This window comes from Vipera berus (genome assembly GCF_964194415.1).
Source record: "Vipera berus genome assembly, chromosome: 4".
NCBI classification, from domain to species: Eukaryota; Metazoa; Chordata; class Lepidosauria; order Squamata; family Viperidae; genus Vipera; species Vipera berus.
Genome location: NC_138206.1, coordinates 13,036,883 through 13,057,693, shown reverse-complemented (window position 1 = coordinate 13,057,693; position 20,811 = coordinate 13,036,883). Strand labels below are relative to the sequence as shown.

Sequence of the window (20,811 nt, the reverse complement as noted above, 5' to 3'; positions counted from 1 at the left end):
GTCGATCAGAAGGTCGGCAGTTTGGCAGGTCGAATCCCGCGTGCCGCGTAACAGAGTGAGCGCCTGTTACTCATCCCAGCTTCTGCCAACCTAGCAGTTTGAAAGCACGTAAAAATGCAAGTAGAAATATAGGGACCACTACGGTGGGAAGTTAACAGCGTTCTGTGCGCCTTTGACGTCTAGTCATGCTGGCCACATGACCACGGAGATGTCCTCGGACAAACCCTGGCTCTTCGGCTTTGAAACGGAGATGAGCACCGGCCCCTAGTTTATGACCATGCATTGTGCCCAGTGCGTTGTGATCGACCTTTGTGACTCTCTGACAAACAGTTGGTGGGGAAGCCAGATTCAGTTAACAACCATGCTACTAGCTTAACAGCTGCCATTATTCACTTAACAACCGTGGCAAGAAGTGTCATAAAATGGGGCAAAACCCACTTAACAATTACGTAGGCTGTCTAATTTGGGGCTCGTACATTTTGTGATCATAAGCTGATTTGTAGATATTTTTATGCTATGGTTAAAGGGATGCGAGACGGGCCTGTCAGTCCAAAAAATAAAAATAAAATAAAAAATTGGGAAAAACCTAATTGGGTCGTTAAACTGGGAGGGACCATTGGTGAACTTTGCTTTACCGTAATGCCTCTGTTTGATTTTTCAGCTCTGGGAGGAGAAATATCCTTACTGGTCTCACAACCAAACATCAATAGTTCGTTGGCTGAGGACGTTTTGCTGTCAGTGGCCTATACTGGTGAGGCAAACCCAGTAATTGAGTGGAAACACACATCAATGGCAGGTGGGACAACCAAAATAGCAGAATGGAAGACTGGCTTTTATGCCAATATATCCAGCACTTACAAAGACAGAGTGAGCATTTATGAAAATGGCTCTCTACAACTGCTGAAGGTGGACCTTAAAGATTCCGGTTATTACTTAGTCACGGTGAGAGACGAATTGGGAATCATCCTTTATGGCACCATCCTGTTGAATGTTCATGGTATGGCATGAAAGGACCTCATCTTCTCTCTAATGTCTGATGTCCGCTTTTAGCAGATGTGGGCCCATTGCAAATTTGTGAGCTTTGTTTTTCTTAACGGAACATTCAAGGTCCATCTATTGAAAGTAAGTTCCCAACATGACAGCTAGTAGGCCCAAAAGCTACAGTAGATGGGAAACAGTGGCTTGATCGGATAGCCAGGGTTAGTTTATTAGTTTTAATTTATATACAGGGATTATAGATCCACTCCAGTCAAGGTGTATCTACAGTGATACACATCTCCCTGAAGTGTCGGTGAACACAAAATAGATAATATGGGTAGTCCTCAACTTACAACTGGTCGCTTAGTGACTGTTCAAAGTTACAACAGATCTGCCCAGGGATACGTACAATCTGGTTCCGAAGTTCTGACGGCCAGCCATGTGATTGCATGCCAAGCCCTCAGCAGCTGGCCTGCATTTATGGCTGTTTGCAGTATCGTGTGGTCACATGACCATGTTTAACAAGTTTTGCGGAAAATCGGCATTAACCATCTGGTTTTTAGCAATGTCAAATCATAGCAAGTTCGCGCAGCGACCTCAGTGTTTGCTTAACGTCCACCACAAAAAAAAGGTTGTAAAATTGAGTTGGTCATGTGAACGACCCAATTTAGGACCAGCACAACTTAAGATCATGATAGGCAGGCTCCAGTAGGGTTGTAAGCATGGAGTAGAAATGGTTGTGTGCATCAGGAATCAGGTATTCCAGATAATAATCATAATAATAGCAACTGCTCATCCAGAAAGGCAGGGTAAACAGCTCTGCTGCCAAAGCTTAGTGGGATAATGAAGGGGTGTCCACAGGATGTGGTCAAAAAAGTCAAGATGGCAGTGGAAATGGTGCAATTGAAGCCCCGACTGTTGTTGGTTTTTTTTAAATTTCAGAACAAACCATGAAATTTCCAGGATAAGAAGCCACAAAATTTCAGAGTTGTAGACAGAGGTTCAGTTGTGGAGATCCTTGATGCTCTCTGGGCATTTTGTGTTGTTTTCTTGCAAGTGTTATGTTACCCATCTAAGTAACATAAATGCTGGAAGGAGTGTGGTTTGTTCTGTTTATACACTAGTGCAGGGGTAGGCAACCTCGGCTCTTTTATGACTCGTGGACTTCAACTCCCAGAATTCCTGAGCCAGCTCAGGAATTCTGGGAGTTGAAGTCCACGAGTCATAAAAGAGCCGAGGTTGCCTACCCCTGCACTAGTGTTTTGCCCTGTCAGTGTTGGTAGGAAAGTTCCTGGTAATTCCTTGATTAGGCTGTTGTTTACTGTGTGTTTGTCTGAGTTGGTAGTTCCTTGATTATTATTATTTTTTGCTGTTTATCATTTACTGCTGGTTTGTCTGATATTAATCCCGGTGTTAATCTCTGCTTATCTGGATGTTGATTGCTGGTGAGTTGCTTTGTTTTGTTTAGTTTTCTGATTGTTTCTTTTGAATGGTATGTAGATGTTGTTTATCTCTTATCGGCCTGTTAATGGCTGATTTGTCTGAGTGCTTCAAGCAGTTCTGTAATGTTTCTGGATTTAGTTGTCTAGGATTCTCAGTTTCCCAGTTAAAACTGTGGTTAGGTCTGTCTATGTGGAGTGCAATTGAGGGGTTTCCATCACGTTTTCTGATTGCATCGTGGATGCGCTGTCCTAGTCTTCTGCTTGTCAGTCCTTCATAGTGGCTGTTAACAGTCCTTTCACGCTATACAGGTAGTCCTCGACTCACGACAATTCGTTTAGTGACCGTTCAAAGTTACAACAGCACTGGAAAAAGTGACTTATGACTGTTTTTCACTGACAACTCTTGCAATATCCCCAAGGTCATGTGATCAAAATTCAGACGCACGGCAACAATTCTCCATGTTTTAATGATGCTTGCAAGGTCCCAGAGTCATGTGATCACCTTTTGTGACCTTCTGACAATGGGGAATCTGCAGAAGCCAGATTCACTTAACAAAACGTGTCACTAATTTAACATCCACAGTGATTCACTTAACAACCGTGGCAGGAAAGTCGTCAAATAGGGCAACATTCACTTAATGTTTTGCTTAGCGAAAAAAAATTTGGGCTCTATTATGGTCGTAAGGACTACCTGTATTATAGACGGCTCCTTATTTTTGCTTCTGGAGTCCTGGGTCTTTAGCTTTCAAGGGCTTTATTGGCTTGTGCGCTACAAAAGTTGAATTGCACTGTTGGAAACACCATCTTGATTCTTGATTAAATTTTGTGGACACCCGTCACTGACTTTCTGAAGATCAGGAAATGTATATGTGTGGGGAGTGGGCCATTTGAATTTGCTATTCCATCCACAAGCAGGATCTTGATCATATCATGTCCATTATTCCACATATTTTGACCTGCAGTTGACCATAGGCGGGTAGAAAGAAACCAAGAGTTCCAGGAATTTATGTCACATACATTATAAGCCCGATATTAATCCATGATTGTATCTACAAAACCTACACATCTTGAAGTAAAGCAAACAGCATGGGTCAACATATATTCAAGCTTTAGCTCTCCTGTTTCTTCAGCTTTTCTACTTGCACAGAGAACACCATAATGCAATGCTATGATTTTTTTAAAAAAATAATTTTTTCTTGTCCCTTTAAATTTTAGAGGGAAAAAGTGGTACGTGTATGTTTGTGTCTCTGCAAGATGTGTGTGTGTGTGTGTGTGGCGGGGGGGGGGGAATGGTGAGGAAAAAGCCAGAAAGGCTGATGGAAGTCTGGAATTGCGTTTCCCAGCAGCTTAAGTGAAGCTGATGTATTTGTGTGGTCAAACCTCACTGCATTATGTGTCTCCCTCCTTTAGAAATTCTCTATGAAGATTTGCATTTTGTGGTCGTCTTCTTTGCCTTTCTCACCGCTGTGTCCGCTGTTCTGATCTGCTTGATGTGGTTATGCAATAAGTACGTGCACTTTCTCCAAACAGAGAGACAGCAACTCAGAGGTAATGCTTATTTGACAGCACAGACTTATTTAACAGACTGGGAAAGGAAAATCCCAAGTCTTCTTGCTGGATTTTGTCGTGCTAGTTTCCCTTTCACATTTTTTACCTTTGGAAGCTTGTCTTTTAAAATGTTTCTCTCTCTCTCTTTCTCTCTCTCTGTGTGCAGCACGCGCATCATTATATCAGTGTTCAATCTGAACAAATCCTTGCAGTTTTCTTGGCAAAATTTCAGAAGCGGTTTGCCACTGTCTTTTTCTTAGGACTGAGAGTGCTGGTCAAGTCATTTAGCTGGCTTTATGCCTAAGCTAGGATATTATTCCAATATCTGGACTGGTGCCTTTAACCCCTGCATCAAAGTAGCTCTTGTAAAATATATTTATTCATTATTTTGTTTTCGACAAAACAAATTGAGCAATCACTAGAAAAGGGGGGGGGGAAATCCCTCCATTCCTTTCTTTCCTCTTTTCTTGATTTCTAAACTTTGCATCTCTTTGCCCTGACGTTATTTAAGATTGCTGACCTGGAAGAAACAATTTAGATCAGTGTTAACCAGTATCAGCAACTTTTAAGAATCTAGTTGGGGGATTTTAGGAGTTGAAGTCAACGCATCTTAAAGCTGCTGAAGTTGAGAAACACAAATTTAGACGAGTCTACTCTGCTCAAGGAGGAATGCAAATTCAAGCATCATAAATAGCATATGGAGACCTCTTTCTGTTCTGGATATTTGCTTCCACTATCAAACCTCTTACATTGTAGACATTTCTGCTTTTCATAAACCCAGTTACGTTTAGCTTGCAGAAGAGAGAATTGTGGGGAGGTGTGCAAGTACAGCAGTTTTTAATTATATGGAAGCTTGCCTTGTCCTCCATTTACTTAAAAGGAAGGACCGAGGGCTCAATAGATGTTAGGAAGAAGTTCCTGGACTAGAGGAACTGTTAGCTCCCAGAATGAGCTACCCCGTAGAGTGATGAGATCTCCTTCGCTGGAAGCCTTGAAATAGAAGCCAGATGATCATCTGTCAGAGATGGTGTAGCGTAGTGGATCCGACATGATCTCTAAAAGTCCCCCTGAACTCTCTAGTTCTATGAATTTAAATATATCATTCTGTATTCTGAACTCCCAGAGTTTTTCCCCCCCAAACTCTATTCCACAAAACCCTGGAGTTCTGAGGGAGGGAGGGAGGGATTGATTCACACAAACACAGCCAATTTTTATCACTAGAGCTTTGCCTCTTCATCAAGAGCCCCCTAGTTTTAACTAATAGGGTCCACGGCCTGATAAAGTTGAGACCCTTACGCTACATGACACCTTTCTAGCATTTTGAATTAACCCCAATTGCTTGCATCCATATAATGCCCTGAGCCAAAAGTCAAGGCAATCACATTTTAGCCTAAATTAAAACACAAACACAAAGGGTTTTGGTTCCCACCTTTTTTTCTGACAAGGGTCTGCTCAATGGAGAGGCCAGATTTCCCATGTGGGAAACCTCTCAGCAGCTTGAAAAAGCCTCAATTTTTCCTCCTCTCTTTCGTATTTCTTCTCTGTAAGGTAAAGGTAAAGGTTCCCCCGCACATGCGTGCTAGTCGTTTCCGACTCCAGGGGCCGGTGCTCATCTCCATTTCAAAGCCGAAGAGCCAGCGTTTGTCCGAGGACGTCTCCGTGGTCATGTGCCCGGCATGACTAGATGCCAAAGGTGCACGGAACGCTGTTACCTTCCCACCGGAGTAGTCCCTATTTTTCTACTTGCATTTTTTACGTGCTTTCGAACTGCTAGGTTGGCAGAAGCTGGGACGAGTAACAGGCGCTCACTCTGCTACGCGGCACTCGGGATTCGACCCACCAAACTGCCGACCATCTGATCGACAAGCTCAGCGTCCTAACCCTTCTTCTCTGTAGGCTTCTTAACAATAGAGCAGATTAGAGAATATACCGGCCTTCATGTACTAAATGATCATATTGAGTTGTGTATTCCACGTGATTAGAGATTTGTGTTTTGGGCAGAGAAGTGAATTTAATTTTTGAGTTGGCTTCCGCATTTTTAAAAAAAAAATCACTTGTAAAGGCACAAATTGAAACCCTGATTCTAGCTGGAAAAGAATAAGAGTTGGAATTAATCAATACAGATTTGGAAAGGGATACAATCCAGAGTACAGCCAGTCTGTCAATTCTAGTTCTCCGTTCACTAATTGTCCGTGCTTCTCAAGAGGTTGGTATACCATCAATCCAACTACTGTAGATCTGTATTTCTATCAGCTTCCTTGCTGTCTGATCCAGTCTTAAATCAACAGTGTCCTCCTTTCATTTACAGCGAGTGAGACTGAAGAGACAGAGCTTCAAACAATGGGGTGTTAGCTGTACAATACTGTAACATAGACACAAATCAGTTTTCTACCTCAAGAAGAAGCAAAGCATGAAAAACATGATTGGTAAACAAAAGACTGAGCATATCCATTTTGTCAAATAACTGCACAGGTCCATGAAGGTGATACACAGAAGGTTTGAGAAATGCTGTCCTTTCCACATCATAATTTATAATGGACTCGTTTCAAAAAATGACCTGCAGTTCCTACAGGTTTGCCTGCACGTTCACAAGACATCGAATTTTCTCTCATAACATCAAGATGCTACGATTCAACAGAACATGTCAGAAGAAAGGTACCAAAGCCTTGAATCCATACAACACTTTTTAAAAATAAATTAAAAAAGACCCTGTAATGCCTTACAGCAGGTTGGAGTTAGGATAACTGAATGGAGCTCAAGCGTTTACTGGCCAGATGCCCTTCCTGATGCCTACCTGGAGTTTGCAGCAGACAATAACTCATTGCGCCGAGAGAGAGAAATATCTGTTGCTACCTAGGATCAAACACAGCCTCCTGATTGTTAGGTGAGAGCTCTACCTCTAGGCCACCACACCACCCAGTAGAAGACCACATTGCTTTTAGAAAAACTGCAATTCTTTATTAAATTATATTCAAAAACACATTATCATAGTTTTAGGCCCCACCATCAAAAAGTTACTGATGGATTTAAAAAACCCAACAGATTATTATTATATGGAAATTTGTGGTATCGTTAACTTTCCAATATTTGATGAAGGCAACATTAAACATTCCATTTATTTTTGTATTTTTTTCTCATTGTTTCCTGTTACCAGGTTGTGGCAAGGCCTTCAGCCAAAAGGATATTATCAATTTTTATTTCACTAGCACACATTAGTCCTGGACGGGCTGAACACTCATTTTTAAGTGTAAAAACGAAAAAACAACAAAAAAACAAAAAACACCCAACCTGCAAGTGACATTTCTGCTCTTGAGCAAGCCAAGCCAAGAATAGCTATGGCAAAATGCTATTTTGACCCAAATAAAATTCTGGATTTCTCTTGTGAATAGGATATTAGTCCATTTGTTCAAAAGATGTAACCAGGCAATTTAAACAGCTAAGACAAAACATAAATGTAAACCTGCTATCCTTTGTACAAAGTTTCCAATAAAGTATTTAATAAAACTTGAACTTCAGTAACGTGACTAATTATTTCAAAAGCTGTCAGAGTTTAACTGAATATTCAGAACTTGCAGGGGTGACTGTATCCAGCATAGGCAATAAAAGATGCAAAAGAGAAATCCATGGAGGTATCAAGAAACAGATTGCTTCCTGGAATGTATGTGCTGTTATCACACTCACTTTGCTTATGCTGGTCTCAGAATCGCCTCCTTGGATTTTATCCCCTAACCTAGGAGCAAGGAGTCAGTGCAGCCATGAGGAGCTCCATTTTGTATACAAAGTTACGCCCTTCCATTTTGTTCCACTGGACTTCCTTGAAAGGGCCACGCAGGTAGTTCCATTTGTTGTCTTGCAACACATCACTTTTAGGGAGATCTTTGCACTGGCACCGTGGGAATTGCACCATGATTTTGCTGCCACTTTCTGGACCGTTACGTACTGCACGAGAAAGGGAAACCACACTGTAACTGCTTTTAGACGGTTCTTTCAACCAAATCCTCTCTTAACAAGTTTTCATTTTAGAATTGTTTACTATTGTTTTTTTGTTTATTTTTACTATCCTTTTACAAACTCTTCTGGATTCCTCTGGAAAGAACACTAGTGTAGAAAATAATCTATGCTACACTATTGGCAGTTCTTGACTTACAACCATTCGTTTAGCAAATGTTCAAAATTACAACAGCAATGAAAAAAGTAACTGATGACCGGTGCCATACTTTCAACCATCATAGCATCCCTATTTCACGTGATCAAAATTCGGGTGCTTGGCAGACGACATGCATTTGTGATGGTTGCAGTGTCCTGGGGCCATGTGATCATTTGTGACCTTCCCCACTAGCTTCCAATAAGTACTGTATTTTTCTGTGTATAAGACGCTGTGTTTTTTTTCCCCCTGCAAACACCCTCTTCAAAAATCAGGTGCGTCTTATACACGGAAAAATAATGGTAACCTCCACAGCCCAGGGCATGCCTGTGTGTGTTGCTATGCCGCCTAGTGCAGGTGTCAAGCCCCTGTGGGCTTGCCACTAATGGGAGGGGGGAGGGGGCAAGATCTTTGGCCGGCCAAAGTTGCAGATTTGCCAGCTCAGCTGTTCGGCGTTCTGCCGAACAGCTGATTGCCATGGAGACTGTCTTATACAAGGGTGAGTCTTATAGACGGAAAAATACGGTATAATCAATGGAGGAAGATGGATCTGTTTATAGATCGTTGTGATTCACTTAACAACTGCAGTGATTCGCTGCTTGCACAGTATTTAGATCTGTACCTAAAAGCTTTTCTATAACCCCTACAATTACAGAATATACAGTAGTGCATTTACTCTTTTAGGGAATAACATCCCATTCTATTTAAGTGATGCACAGGAAGAAGTATAATTCTCCAGGAATTAAATTACTAATACAATACCTGAAACAGCGTAATCTCCATTAGGCGATGCTACTGTTATGGCAGAGGCGTTGCCAATGCTTTCTACAGGGCCCAGCCCCACATGGTTACTGAAACTGAGCACGTGCCAACCCATAACCTTTGCCAGCTGCTGAACTGCAAGAATCTGATGTTGTGACATCTGGAATTTTTTTAAAAAAGAAAAAAGTGTGATTTAGTTGTTTTCTTTTTTTTTTAGCTTCTGTTAGGTAAAGGTAAAGGTTCCCCCGCACATGCGTGCTAGTCGTTTCCAACTCTAGGGGCCGGTGCTCATCTCCGTTTCAAAGCCAAAGAGCCAGCGCTTGTCCGAGGACGTCTCGGTGGTCATCTGGCCGGCATGACTAGACGCCAAAGGCGCACGGAACGCTGTTACCTTCCCACCGTAGTGGTCCCTATTTTTCTACTTGCATTTTTACGTGCTTTCGAACTGCTAGGTTGGCAGAAGCTGGGACAAGTAACAGGCGCTCACCCTGCTACGTGGCACTCGGGATTCGACCCGCCAAACTGCCGACCTTCTGACTGACAAGCTCAGCGTCCTAACCCACTGAGCCACCGCATCCCTAATAGCTTCTGTTACATTCTCTCAAAATACCAATCACTTATTTTATGAGCTATGCTAACATAATTCTTAGTAGTTTAGCTAACCTCTTTAACTGTTGGCATTTTAATTAATCTCTTTTACAATAATAATGGAATGAAGACTTTGCTGTCTTAGTAAGCCGGTTCTACTTAAAAAAAAAAAAAGGTCCACGCAAACAAGGGGAAAAAATATCTCATTTTTTACCTGAGAAAGAAGAAAATCTTGTAATTCTTGCTCTTGATGGGACAGCGTGATCACTCTTCCATCTCTGTGTACTACTCTGATCTGTTCGACGCCAATATTCAATTGCAGTTGAATGGACCTTTGAAAATCACAAGATTATCATTGCAAGTGTTGTACTACGTAGTGCTAAAGTCAAAACAAATTACCTTGCTCTGTAATAAAAAGCGTTCCTTGAAGCATAATTATCTTTAAATCAAAGTGAAATTAAGTCAAACATAGCCAAACACTCATGCAGTGGGATAAAAATTTCCATGAGAAGCATTCATTTGCTAGCTAGTATTGCAAATTGTTTTCATCTCCATAAATGAAAGCAATTTGCAATACTAGCTAGCAAACGAATGCTTCTCACATGAAAATTTTTGTTTTCATCTCCATAAATGAAAGCAATTTGCAATACTAGCTAGCAAATGAATGCTTCTCACATGGAAGTTTTTATCCCACTGTATTAGTGTCTGTGCATTATTGACAGCCTTAAAGGTAAAAGTAAAGGTTCCCCCGCACATGTGTGCTAGTCGTTTCCAACTCTAGGGGCTGGTGCTCATCTCCGTTTCAAAGCCAAAGAGCCAGCGCTTGTCCGAGGACGTCTCCATGGTCATGTGGCCGGCATGACTAGACGCCAAAGGCACACGGAACGCTGTTACCTTCCCACCGTAGTGGTCCCTATTTTTCTACTTGCATTTTTACGTGCTTTCGAACTGCTAGGTTGGCAGAAGCTGGGATGAGTAACAGGCGCTCACTCTGCTACGTGGCACTCGGGATTCGACCCTCCAAACTGCCAATCTTCTGATCGACAAGCTCAGCATCCTAACCCACTGAGCTACCGCATCCCTATTGACAGCCTTACTGCTATGTAAAAGCATAGAGAAATAAAGAATAACAAAAACACAAGAGTGTCCAAGGACACAGCTCAGGCATAAACCTGACGTAAAAACAAGAAATGCTAGCAGGCAAAACCTTGTTGGAATAAAACTGCTTTTCCCAAGCAGTCACTTCCTCTTTATGAGACAAGATATCCCACAATGGAGCTGCAATCACTGCCACTTGCTATCATCAGCTGAATTTCCACTAGCTCAGGAAGCTGTCAAATGAGCTGGTCCTGATCAGAAGAATAGTCACATTTCCAGATTCCACCCCAACTGAGAAACTATAAAATGTCCAATACAGGTAGTCCTTGACACACAACCAGTTGCTTGATGATGGTTCAAACTTACGACAGACCTATCTTGGGGCTAGTTACAGCCTAGTTCCGAAGCTCTAATACAGGGGTGTCAAACTCAATTTCATTGAGGGCCACATCAGCATTGCAGTTGCCCTCAGGGGGCCGGGTGGGTATGGCCTGGGTGGGCGTGGCCTACTGGGTGGGTGTGGGTAGAGTGCATATGGCCTACTGGGTGGGCATGGCCAACTCTACATTGTTCGCATCAAGGGTGCCTATGGGGGCCCGGGCAGGAGTGGGACAGATCTGAGGGTCTCTGGCAGGAGGGTCTCTGGGCCAGGGCCAAGGCAGTGGGGGCCGTTCCCTCACTGTTTCCAGGATGGCTTCGCGGGCCGCATGAAACCACTTCGCGGGCCGAATCTGGCCCCCGGGCCTTGTGTTTGACATGTCTGCTCTAATAGTTGGCCCTCCTCTACAGTTATCTGACCGAACCTGATGACACAGCTGCATTTACTGCCGTTTGCAACAACAAGATGGTCACATGACTGTTTTACGAAGGTTTTCCCGAAAACCCCAGCGCTCACTTCTGGCTATTGGCTAAACCACACCAATGGAGAACCACTCGCTCCCTTAATAACCGCTGTGAAAAATGTTGTAAAATCAGACTGGTCACCTGACAGATCTGTTTTACAACTGTCACAACATACAACTGCAATGGGCAGGCTCCATTAAGGCCATCATGTCGAAGATTACCTGTCAGTTTTCTGCTAAAAGAAGGCAAGGCGTAAACGTGGTCCCTGTTTTCACACTTACTTGCATATCTGCTCATAACCCTGGGAGGTGATGAGAACCTTGACGCTCGACTCGTACACGTCATTGATGTTGGACCAGTGGGCTTGGATCTGGGGATCCTCGATTCGGCTCGCAAGACTGTCAATTGTTCGAGCGGTTCTAAAATGAAATAAAATCCCATCGCAAGAGTTTTAGTTCAGAACGAGGCAAAGCTTTAGTTCAGAACAAGGCTGGGGAATTCTGGGAGTTGAAGTCCACACTGCTTCAAATGGCCAAGGTTGAGAAACTGGTTTTAGGAGTATCCTTGCAAGGCCATCAAAACTGCCATTCCTTTATATCAGGGGTAGGCAACCTTGGCTCTTTTATGACTTGTGGACTTGAACTCCCAGAATTCCTGAGTCAGCATGGCTCAGCATGGAAACCTCTCCATTTCTCCTCAGCATGGCTGTCTCAGGAATTCTGGGAGTTGAAGTCCACGAGTCATAAAAGAGCCAGGGTTGCCTACCCCTGCTTTATACTTAGTGCATTTGCTTCCTAAGTGATATTAGGAAGTTGTGCCTTTGGATGCTAAGTACTTCATGGCATTCACTAGCTTCGGCACGGATACGTAGTCCTTGATTTACAACCATTCATTTAGTGACCATTTGAAGTTACAATGGCATTAAAGAAAAATGATGTATGACCGGTTTTCACACCTACGACCATGGCAGCATCGCCCCGGTCACGTGATCAAAATTTGGTCACTTGGCATGTATTTGTGACAGCTGCCCTGTCCTGGGGTCACCTGGCCACCGTTTGTAACCTTCCCAACAAGCAGATTCCATGTGGAGGGAGGAAAACCAAGCTTTGCTTGATGACCACGATTCACTTAACCACCACCATTTTTAACTTTCCCAGCCAGCTTCTGACAAGCAAAGTCAATGGGGAAAGGGAGTTTTGCTTAAGTGACCGCATGGTTCACTTAAGAACTTGCTTAACAACTGTGGCAAAAAGGTCACAAAATGGTGTGTGTGTGTGTGTGTGTGTGTGTGTGTGTGTGTGTGTGTGAAAAGAACAGCCCTGCTTGGCAACCGAAATTTGGGATTCAATTATGGTTGCAAATTGAGGACTACCTGTTATCAATAAAGGGATACAAGAAATGGGCACTGATTCGACTACATAGGAAAGAGCAGGTCACTATTAGTTACAAGGGAACCCGCCGCACGTAGGTCTCTACTTACGCCCGTCGCAGAAAGATGTGCTTTGCCTGCTTTATGATTTTCTCCAGCAGCCCCTCACTGGGTTGCAAGGAGCTGATTTCATTCTTATCAAAAGCCTGCGGGCCAGCCAGTCTCATTCTTTTGTGGCCGAAAGGCGCACTCGCCGGATGAGGCATCATGTTACTACTCAGGGTCTGCTTGTGGAACTGGGAAGGAAAAGACAGTTTGTTGAGTTTTGTCCCATTTTTACGAACTTTCTTGTCCGCCATCAAAGAGTTCAACAGTAGTTTTCTCTGGATGACCCACAGGGTTTGCTTAATGACTGCCCCGATAAACGTCATAAAAATTGGGCTCAGTCAAGGGGGTGCCTTGACTTACTATTGTCATGATTTACGACGGAAACTCCAGGCTCCGTTGCGGTCATAAATCGAGGACTCCCCTGCATGTACAAAATATTTCACGCTATTAATCTCTCTCGACTTGATCCTTAAGCGATAAGGATAGTTGGTGTCCAGAACCTTTTGTCTGAATGGCATTGCTCGAGGTGGTTCTTTTCCCCACATAATGGAACGTTCGGCATTGCAAATACCCCGGGCTGCTCTCAGGACTGGCAATTTTGGCTTCTCCCCAGTGTTGGTTCTCTGGGCTGCTCAATTGCTCTCACTGCCCTCGGACCACTGCTGAGGACATGACTAAAGACTCAGCTATGTTGATGTTCTTCAACTCTCCCATTTTAAAATCTGCCACTCTACTTCTGGGTCTCTTTGGGGATTTTCTTATCTTCATTATTTATTTATTTGATTTGATTTGTATACCGCCCTTCTCCCCAAGGACTCAGGGCGGTGAACAGTGACATAAATATCAAAAATGTACAAATACAGAAATTGAAAATAAGTTAAAACCCTAATGCCCAAATGCAGAAGTTACATTAAAACAATAATTAAAACAGAACCCGTCAGACCAGACTGGATTGTTCAAACAGATAGGTTTTTAGGTCGCGTCGGAAGGAGCAAAGGTCGGGAGCCATCCGGAGCTCAACCGGTAAACGGTTCCATAGGTCCGGCGCACCCACAGAGAACGCCCTCCCCCTGGGAGCCACCAGACGGCATTCTCCGAACGGAGGCACCCTTAGGAGGCCTTCTCTGTGGGAGTGCACTGGGCGGAGGGAGCTTGACGCTGGCAGCAGGTGATTCCTAAGGTACTCCGGACCCATGCCATGTAGGGCTTTGAAAACCATTACCAGCACCTTGAATTTCACCCGGAGGACAACTGGGAGACAATGCAGCTCACGGAGTAGAGGTGTAACATGGGAGTATCGGGAGACTCCCAACACAACTCTCGCGGCTGCATTCTGTACCAGTTGGAGCCTCTGAGTGGTTCTCAAGGGCAGCCCCATGTAGAGAGCATTGCAGTAGTCTAGACGAGAGGTCACGAGTGCACGAGTAACCGTACGCAGGGCATCCCGGTCTAGATAGGGCCGTAATTGGCGCACCAGGCGAACCTGGGCAAAGGCTCCCCTAGTCACAGCTATTATGTGGTCTTCCAAGGAAAGCTGTGAATCTAGGAGGACTCCCAAGTTGCGAGCCCTAGCTACGGGGGGTAATAACTCACTCCCCATAGAAAGAGATGGGATGTTCTGAATATGCCGAGATGCCGGTACCTACAGCTACTCAGTCTTGTCAGGGTTGAGTTGAAGCCTGTTCCTCCCCATCCAGACCCGAACTGCTTCCAGGCAGCGGGACATCACATCGAGGGCATCACTGATGTGGTTTGGGGTCGAAATAAAAAGCTGGGTATCATCAGCATACTGATGATACCCAACTCCAAAACCACGAATGATCTCACCCAGCGGTTTCATGTAGATGTTGAACAGGAGAGGCGAGAGGACCGACCCCTAAGGAACTCCACAAGTGAGAGGCCTCGAGCTCGACCTCTGTCCCCCTGCCAACACCGACTGCGAACATCCCGTGAGATAGGAGGAGAACCACTGAAGAACCCTGCCTCCCATTCCCAATCCCCTGAGAAATTATGCACTCAGTTGTCAAGTTCTTTTTAAAGGGCCAGCTCATAAGGCCTTCCGTGGCGGTGTCCTTAAAGAGACAGACAGGCCTATGGTGCAGCCACACACCCATCATTCCACGTCCAATCTCACAGCCGAGATAAACACAGGCTGCTCGTGAGTCATGCCATGTTCAGCGTCTGCAAGAGGTTCCGTTTTTGGGAACGTGCTGAACACGAACTATTTTTTGTACCCCTTAAAAGCCTGACGACATTCAGTGAAGAAGCGAGGATCCGAAGCCGAACTCCGCTGTGGTAAAGTTCTTTTACCTCTCTGATCAGTTGGTGCAGATTATGCTCTAGAACATAAAGATGATCCTCTGGACCTTGTTTCTCAAAAGTAGATTTTTGGGATTTCTTGTCTTCTGAGGAGTGACACAAGGAAATGCAGAGCTGCAATCCTACAAAATGAAATGCAAAAATGTGGACGCGTATCTGTGAACTGCGTCTTGGAGTGTTATTACATTCTGGTTGTCTATACGTAGCCACTGATTTCTTAAATATTAGGGTATAGGTAGGTAGGTAGGTAGGTAGGTAGGAAGGAAGGAAGGAAGGAAGGAAGGAAGGAAGGAAGGAAGGATCAATGGTTTGGTTAAGTTCAGTCCATGTCATGTATCTGAGTCATCCCTGTCTACATGGATAGAAACAGTAATGTTGAGGAGCCAGAATAATGGACATAAATTTGAACTAAATAAAATGCTTCAAATGCATTTCAAATGGAATCTTGTCTATTCATTCAAACAAACAAGTGGATCAAATTCACCTTTTTAATACTATCTTAAATCTTACCTGAGAAGGGCTGGGAAATGATCTGGTTCTTCACAACAATGTGAGGAATTTGTGATTTGATTTGCACCGCTTCCCGAGAAAGCTGAGCAAATATTTCTTTACATAACAGAACGTTCTGTGCGGTCTCCAGTTTTGTTTGCCAATGCAGAGCCCCTGAGTAAGAGAATCGTTATTTACAAAGCAGTAAAAAATAGAACATGAACTGTCTGTTTATACAAACGTGTATGCTTCTCTGAAATATTAGTTTACATTCTGAAACAATACCTGGCTTAGATTTCAAAATAGGTTTTTTGAACAGATTCACTATCCCAAGGTCCCCTATATCTGGTGCTTGTTTCTGAATAGATACCTAAATGTTAAAAAAAAACAATGTTAGGTTCTGGTTTTTCCCCCCTAGGCATTTTAATCAAATCAATGCATAAACAAATAATCTTAACAAACCTTAATATAGGCAGAACCTTCCAAATCGCTTGGAATTTGAACTGCTAGAGGGCAGTAATCATCGGGAATCTTTTTATCCAGATCAATGTCTGTGTTTTTTATGACCTCAAATGTGCCGTGATGAGGAAAGAGAGACCCTTTATAAACGAGAGAAATTGCAACAATGCTTTATATTTTACATTACACAGAACTGAAATATCCAGGACATGTTTGCCTCTTTCCCTCTGTGCATAGACTGTAGGCATAATAGGCGTGTTTTGTAAAGCATCAGATACCGCTTCAAAGAAAACTATCTTGGATTAAAGCAACCCCATAGAATCTCTAAAGGGACAAGGAGATATCAATCGAGCAAAACCATCATCAGAGCAAAACACACTGGTTCCTACTTTCTTCACCATTTATATTATGATGAAGCTGAATTTAAAAATATTTTTTTTCACGCACGCACCCACATTATCTCCATCAACAGCTACCCAATATCTATGACATGTACAGGCAGTCCTCAACTTTAAAAACAGTTTGTTTAGTGATCATTCAAAGTTACAGTGGCCCCCAAAAATGTGACCAATTTTTCACACTAACGACCACTGCAGCATCCCCACGGTCATGTGATCCAATTTCAGACGGTTGGCAACTGACTCATATTTACGACGGCAGCTGTTTCCCCCAGGTCATGTGATCACCTTTTGTAAACTTGTGACAAGCAAAGTCAAGGGGGAAGCCAGATACACTTAACAATCATGTTACTTACTTAACAACTGCAGTGATTCACTTAACAACTGTGGCAAAAAGGTCATAAAATGGGGCAAAACTCACTTAACAACTCTTGTCCTAGAAATTTTGGGCTTAATTGTGGTCAAAGTAAGTCAAGGACCAGCTGTATATATATATAAATAATAACAAGAGTTGGAAGGGACCTCGGAGGTCTTCTAGTCCAACCCCCTGCTCAATATGTCGTTTCAGACAAATGGTTGTCAAATAACGTCCAATTCACTGTCTCGTACTGTCAATAACAGTACATTATGCCCTACTGGCTTCACCTGCACTCTTGTAGCTCAAATCTCCAAGGATTTTATCTCCCACTTTCCTCAGCTTCCAATGCTGCCTCAACCTGAGCAATTCTGAGTTGAAATCTCTTTGCCGCTTATTTTCTTGGTTTTCAGCAACTGATTTAGTCAACCTTTCTGCTCCTTTAAGAAGAATCTGGGCTGCTCCAGCCAAGTACTTTTTCTTGGAGATCAGCTGCAAAACCTGAGGATTCTAGAAATGAAGAAAGAACTGAAATCAATTTAAATGCAACCTTCTCTGTCAGATAATAGACTGAAAGGATATTTCTACATTTGCTCCTGTCGTTAATGCGAATGGCTGAAGTAATCTGACCTTATTTATTTAATACAGCAATATGAAATCAGATGCCTCCAGATGTTCATGACCCCATCACATGCAACCACCCTGGCTAATGGTTGTGGTATTTATCGTCCCCCAGACAGAAAAGCACAAAAATTACCCAACCCTGATTTAGGATATATCTGGAGGGAGCATCGTTGCTTATTGATATCATAATAATTATAGTACAGTCGTACTATTTAAATGTATATGCTACCTAAGTCCCGATGACTCTGGGTGACTACAGATAAAACGTATTAAAACCAGGAGCCACCCCTTCAAAAAACAATAATGAATACGGGAAATGTGATAAACAAAATGGATAGAAACCAACCAAATAAATCTACATAGGCTTCATCCACCCTTGCCAAAGCCCTGGGCAAACTCTTTACAAGCCAAGATAAGAAACTTTGGAACAAATATTTGAACAGAATAAAGAGAAATTGTGCCTAATACCTGCTTTTGGGTAAGTGATTCTTGTACAACTGGGTCTAGAGTCATAAACTTTTTATCTTTGACTATGCTGAGGACATCATAAAGCACACACATCTCTGTCAAAGCACTCCTTAAGTTATTCCGCACTGAATCCCAAGGCCAGAGAGAAGGCTGAAATTTTATCAGGCCTGAAAAACATATAAGCACAGGAGAAAAACAAGACTAAGCTATTATTGGAACTTTCTTAAATCAATCCTATCACAGGCAGTCCTCGATTTACAATAGTTCCTTTTAGCGACCATTTGGAAGTTACAGCAACACTGTAAGAAGTGACTTATGACTATTTTTCACACAACCATTGTAGCATTCCCGTGGTCACGTGATCAAAATTTGGACGCTTGGCAATGACGTGTTTATCACGGTTGCCGTGTTCAGGAGTCATGTGATCACCTTTTGTGACCTTCTTACACACAGAATCAATGGGGAAGCCAGATTCACTTAACAAACCGTGTTACTAATTTAATAACTTCAGTGATTCACTATAGCAGACATGCCAAACTCATAACATCACGTGACGTCATGCGACGCATTGGAGCTTTTCCCCCATTGCCGGCAATGGGGTGGGCGCGGTTTCCTTGTGATGCGTCCAGCCCACGAACCGGCAGTTTGACACCCCTGCACTATAGCAAGGAAGTTTGAAAAATGGGACAAAAGCCACTTAACATCTGTCTCACTTAGCAATAGAAATGTTGGGCTCCCTTGTGGTTCTAAATTGAGGATTATCTGTACAACTTTGTAGTACGAAAAGCTCTGGAATTGCCATCCCTTCTTTGCTTCTCAAAGGCAAAGGCGATTAAAAAACAATCCAGCAGCAAACCCAAAGGGAATTCCTTAAAAAGATGGTCCTTTCCTTTTACAGTGGCAATGGGGGCGCTGCTGGGAGACATGAAGGACCAGTTTAGGGACAGATCATCATGGAGAAAATGTATGTGGCCACCAGTCGACATTGATTTCACTACACACACAGTCAAGGACATTCATGCAGATCACACGTAAGAACAATGGGACTCAATAAACCTGGATTCTACAAAAGTGGAATGGACAGAGATACAGAACGGATGCCCCAGAATGTGTTAATGCCGTGTTTTTCTGCACCGTGGAAAAGGTTGCACTAAATGATCTTTGTAACTCCTTTGAACTCCATTTTGTACTGCCTTGGACAGTATGAGGCAATGGTTGCAAGTATTTTAATTCAATGGTCTCATTTGTGAATAAATTTAGGATTGCACTGTATTAACAACCATGTTGTCCAGCAACAAGCACGCGCGCGTGCGCACACACACAGACACACACGTCCATCTCCTAATCACCCAGGCAGAATCCCAGCTCCTCCAAAAAGATTCCCGTGGGGCAGCTCTGAAAGTCAACCTAGGCCAGGGGTAGGCAACCTTGGCTCTTTGATGACTCGTGGACTTCAACTCCCAGAATTCCTGAGCCAGCATGGTTCAGCATGGAAACCTCTCCCTTTTCCCCTCAGCGTGGCTGGCTCAGGAATTCTGGGAGTTGAAGTCCACGAGTCATAAAAGAGCACAAGGTTGCCTACCCTTGATCTAGGCCGTCTATCCTCAGGTCAGGATTAAAGCAAGCATACTTAAATCTACCTAAAATAGCTCCCTTTAGGTAGTGGGTAAAATGTGGTGTTTTTTTTGGTGGCTCCTACCCCTACCTCAGGGGTAGGCAACCTCGGCTCTTTTATGACTCATGGACTTCAACTCCCAGAATTCCTGAGTCAGTTGACTCAGGAATTCTGGGAGTTGAAGTCCATGAGTCATAAAAGAGCCGAGGTTGCCTACCCCTGCCCTACCCTCACTTCCAAAGTTGGTGGTGTTGCTTTAGCCTGCATAGCCTTCCTTTTGTATTTTGCTCTGTGTTCACTTTGCAAAACCATCCTGAGTCATCTGGGAGCTGAGCGGCAAAATAAATAAATAAATAAATCTGATAACTAAACGAAATTGAGGCAGGCACGATAACAGTGTTCCGGTATTTGAGGGGCTGCCACCAAGAAGAGGGGATCATGTTATTCACCAAAGCACCAGAGGGCAAGAGAAGAAACAATGGTTGGAAACTGACCAAAGAGAGAAGCGACCTGGAATTAAGGAGAAACCTCCTGACAGTGAGGACAATTAACCAGTGGAACAGCTTGCCCCCAGAAATCGTGGGCACTCCATCACTGGAGATTTTTAAAAAGAGACTAGACAGTCACCTGTCTGAGACGGTGTAGGTTCTCCTTCTTGAACAGGGGGCTGGACTAGAAGACCTCCAAGGTCCCTTTCCACCTCTATTCTATTCATTGGAATATCTGCCTTCAAGCCAGGATGGCCTCGCTGAGAGTCTCCACGCAATGTTCTTGGGGAGTTATGGTGGGGTTTCCCCTTCCCCCCCCCCACCCTAATCTCTCAGCCTTGGGATCTCCTGGTGGTCTCCCATCCAAGTACTGACCGGATTTCAACCCTGCTTAGTTAGCTTCCTTGCTGAGGGGGCCTCTTTCCATCCCCTTCGGGAAGGCTCCCCTGCTTCTCTCCCCTCTCCCCTCACCTTCCTCCTCTTCCTCCTCCTCCCCGCCGGGCCATTCGCGACTCTCGCCGGCCGGTGCGGGCTCGTCCTCTTCGGAACCGGAGCTGCCTTGGCTGAAATCGATGCGCTGCGCCAGGCGGGCCAGGTTCTGCGACATGGACAGCGGCTGCAGATACGTCTCGCTCCCGTCAAGGCCCACCTCCTGCACATGCTTCTCGCAGGCCGACTCGATGCTGATCCGCACCGCCTGAAGACCCGACATCTTT

General features: G+C 43.8%; 2 protein-coding genes across 2 annotated transcripts in view; one reads left to right on the top strand and one right to left on the bottom strand.

The window, feature by feature from the left end:
• VSTM5 (V-set and transmembrane domain containing 5) overlaps positions 1-6,484 on the top strand; it is a 16,504-nt gene extending 10,020 nt beyond the window's left edge. Inside the window, exons 2-4 of the mRNA XM_081326280.1 lie at positions 662-997; positions 3,831-3,968; positions 6,277-6,484. Coding sequence (XP_081182406.1) covers positions 662-997; positions 3,831-3,968; positions 6,277-6,320 — 518 coding nt within the window. The 3' untranslated portion in view covers positions 6,321-6,484. The remainder of the gene's footprint in view (positions 1-661; positions 998-3,830; positions 3,969-6,276) is intronic.
• MED17 (mediator complex subunit 17) lies at positions 6,033-20,811 on the bottom strand. The gene is made up of 12 exons (XM_081326279.1): positions 20,567-20,811; positions 17,993-18,159; positions 17,191-17,410; positions 16,151-16,287; positions 15,974-16,058; positions 15,710-15,862; positions 15,191-15,321; positions 12,884-13,068; positions 11,685-11,822; positions 9,677-9,794; positions 8,875-9,034; positions 6,033-7,907 (listed from the first exon to the last, which is right to left on the bottom strand). Exons 1-12 carry the CDS (start codon positions 20,805-20,807, stop codon positions 7,699-7,701), a joined length of 1,944 nt encoding a protein of 647 aa, XP_081182405.1. The 5' UTR covers positions 20,808-20,811; the 3' UTR covers positions 6,033-7,698.